General features: G+C 37.9%; 1 protein-coding gene across 2 annotated transcripts in view; it reads right to left on the bottom strand.

Annotated features, from left to right (window-relative positions):
* Nucleotides 1–7: 7 nt before the first annotated feature.
* Nucleotides 8–2,630, bottom strand: part of LOC108166001 (stonustoxin subunit alpha-like) — a 17,504-nt gene continuing 14,881 nt past the window's right edge. For both annotated transcript variants that reach the window (XM_017303469.1, XM_017303468.1), the window contains 2 exons: nt 2,520–2,566; nt 8–2,372 (listed from right to left, as the gene is read on the bottom strand). In XM_017303469.1, coding sequence (XP_017158958.1) covers nt 1,843–2,372; nt 2,520–2,566 — 577 coding nt within the window. In that variant the 3' untranslated portion in view covers nt 8–1,842. The remainder of the gene's footprint in view (nt 2,373–2,519; nt 2,567–2,630) is intronic.

Below are 2,630 nucleotides of genomic sequence, written 5' to 3'. Positions count from 1 at the left end.
AGCAACATGGAGACCATGGTGACCTACACTCCTCTGGTTCTGGACCCAAACACGGCTGGTCCAGAACTCCATCTGTCTGGAGATCTGACTGGTTTGACTGAAGGAAAGAAACAGCAGCTTCCTCATAATCCAGAGAGGATTGATTATTACTGGGATTCTGTTCTGAGTTCTGAGGGTTTTAACTCAGGGAACCACAGCTGGGATGTTGATGTTGGAGACAGTAAATACTGGGAACTTGGTGTGATATTAGAGTCTGTTCAGAAGAAGGGAGACACACAGTCTGGATGTTTTTTTATAAATCAATATTACGCACATTCTCCACCAGCTCCTTCCACTCGTCTCTCAGTCCAGAAGAATCTCCAGAGGATCAGAGTGAATCTGGACTGGGACAGAGGAAAACTGTCCGTCTCTGATCTGGATACTAACACACACATACACACCTTCACACACACCTTCACTCAGAAGATGTTTCCATTCTTCAGTACTGATAAAACATTAAAGATCCAACCGATGAAGATCTCAGTGATCAAACAGCAGCTCTGATGATCTGAGCATGAAGAACAAATTAATCCTTATTGATCAGATGATTGATTGGTTTTATGATTGATAGTTTGCTGGTTTGGTGAATTTATTATTTTTAAAGCCAGGAAACTGGAGATGATCTGATCATCTCTGGACTTTTTCATTTATTTTGTGTTTTTCCATCATAATATTTTCAAGTGTGTTTTTATTATTTACAACAAATTGATGAAAATAAGTTTCTAGTTACATGATTGAAAGCTTGTTCTTTTAATTTTACCAGTTAACCAGATCTTTAATTTGTAGATTTGGAGGATGTGCAAAAAAGGCACCAAAAAAAGCAACACAACACAGATCAAGTAGTTTTTAGGTGTGAAGAAATAAAGTAGTATCAGGTGTAAAGGTTGATTGGCTCAGTCTGGGACCTAGTTATAAAGGGTCGATAACATTGATTTATCATAAATGTTGATGATGATCAACATTTATCATCGATCTGAGTCATGGAAGACAGGCAGTACCTTGACTGTGCCCACATTGGAATTTAGTTTTTGGATCCATTTAGGGTTGTTTGTGTGTTGTTTTTGTGTGTCACCTCACAAGAGTGTTCAGTAGATTGCTTTCATTTTCTGAACTTTTTACAATTTTATTTTAAAAAAATTATAAAACTGACATTTTGAATCTCCCAAATGTAAGTACAATAAAAACAATATAATAATTCAGTTTAAGTTTAATTATTGTAAGCAGAGCCAAGTATGATAAATAATGTAATCATTCACAAGATCCCCAAATGTTGCGTCTTTCAAAACCGAAAAGATTTCCATGAACTTCTAAACCTTCATGTTCCTCCTGCACTGTAAAAAGAAATGAGTTAAACCAACTTAATTGAATTGCTTCAACTGGTAACAACTAATTCAATTATGTTTATCCAGCCTCATTTATTAAGTTTATTCAACTCTTTATATTGTGATTATCTTACTCAATGTTTATATTTTTTAAAATCTGAATTCATTAAGTTGGTTTAACTACAAATTGTATATATTTATTAAACTTTCTAACTTGTTTCCTGCAGTTCCAGGGTGAGTCTTTCTTCATGACTCTTTAAGGAATGAGAAGCTCAATGTTTTTATCCAACCTTGTCATTAATCAGTGAAATAAGTTGGAGGAGAGACGTTTGGTTCCTGCTGGGAACAGCAGAAGAAAAAGTTTCCAAGGACTCAATCAGAAAAGTTTCACCAAGAAATAGATTGTTGAGATGAACTATCTGTTCAACAGTGAGAGAGTTTCTCTGACAGGAGGAAAAACTTTAGACTCTTTAGACTCAAATCAGCGAAGAAACACTGAAGAACCAGAACTGAACCACCAAAACCCAAACCCAGGAATCAGAGGTTCAGTGAATGTGGTGTTGAAGGTGTGGAGGTGGATCAGTGAGTCAGAAGAGACTCTGTAGAAGGACAGAATGCCAGCAGGACAGTCCACATACACTGATACTCTGTTAGAGATGGAGGAGGAGGAGAGAAGAGTTTTTATCTTATTGTGACAGACATAGTAACCATAAACATCACAACATCTCAGACTCCAGGAATGATCATTATATCCAAACAAACAGTCTCTACTGCTTCCTTTCCTCCTGATTCTTCTGTAACTCACTGATATAAAAACTCCTCCTCTCCACTCGACCTCCCAGTAACAGCGACCAGTCAGACCAGTTCTACACAGCAGCTGAGGTTCATCAAATCTGACTGGATGATCAGGATATGACTGAATCTTCATCACACATGTCACCTTCCTGTTGTCTTCAGACAGTTTGAGTTTTCTGTTCACTGTGTTTCTGTCGATGGTGAGTTGACAGGAATCTGATGGAGAGAACAAACACAATCCAGTTGCAGTTATTGATCATTTATTGATCTTTGATGATGATCCTGAATGAGTGATGTGACAGTTTGAAGATGGTTGAATGTGAGCTGCTTTGTTGTCATGAATCAGATGAAAAACACACTTACACTTCCTCAGACCTGGTGTCAAGAATCGGCCTCCAGCAGGCTCCACCCTGAAAGGAGGAGGGGGGTCAGACCATCAGTCTCTTTCAGCAGCAAACATGGACATTACATGTC

The sequence above is a fragment of the Poecilia reticulata genome, unplaced genomic scaffold, assembly GCF_000633615.1.
Source record: "Poecilia reticulata strain Guanapo unplaced genomic scaffold, Guppy_female_1.0+MT scaffold_288, whole genome shotgun sequence".
Taxonomy (NCBI): domain Eukaryota; kingdom Metazoa; phylum Chordata; class Actinopteri; order Cyprinodontiformes; family Poeciliidae; genus Poecilia; species Poecilia reticulata.
Note: the sequence above shows the minus strand (reverse complement) of the source record. Positions and strands in the feature narration are given on the sequence as shown.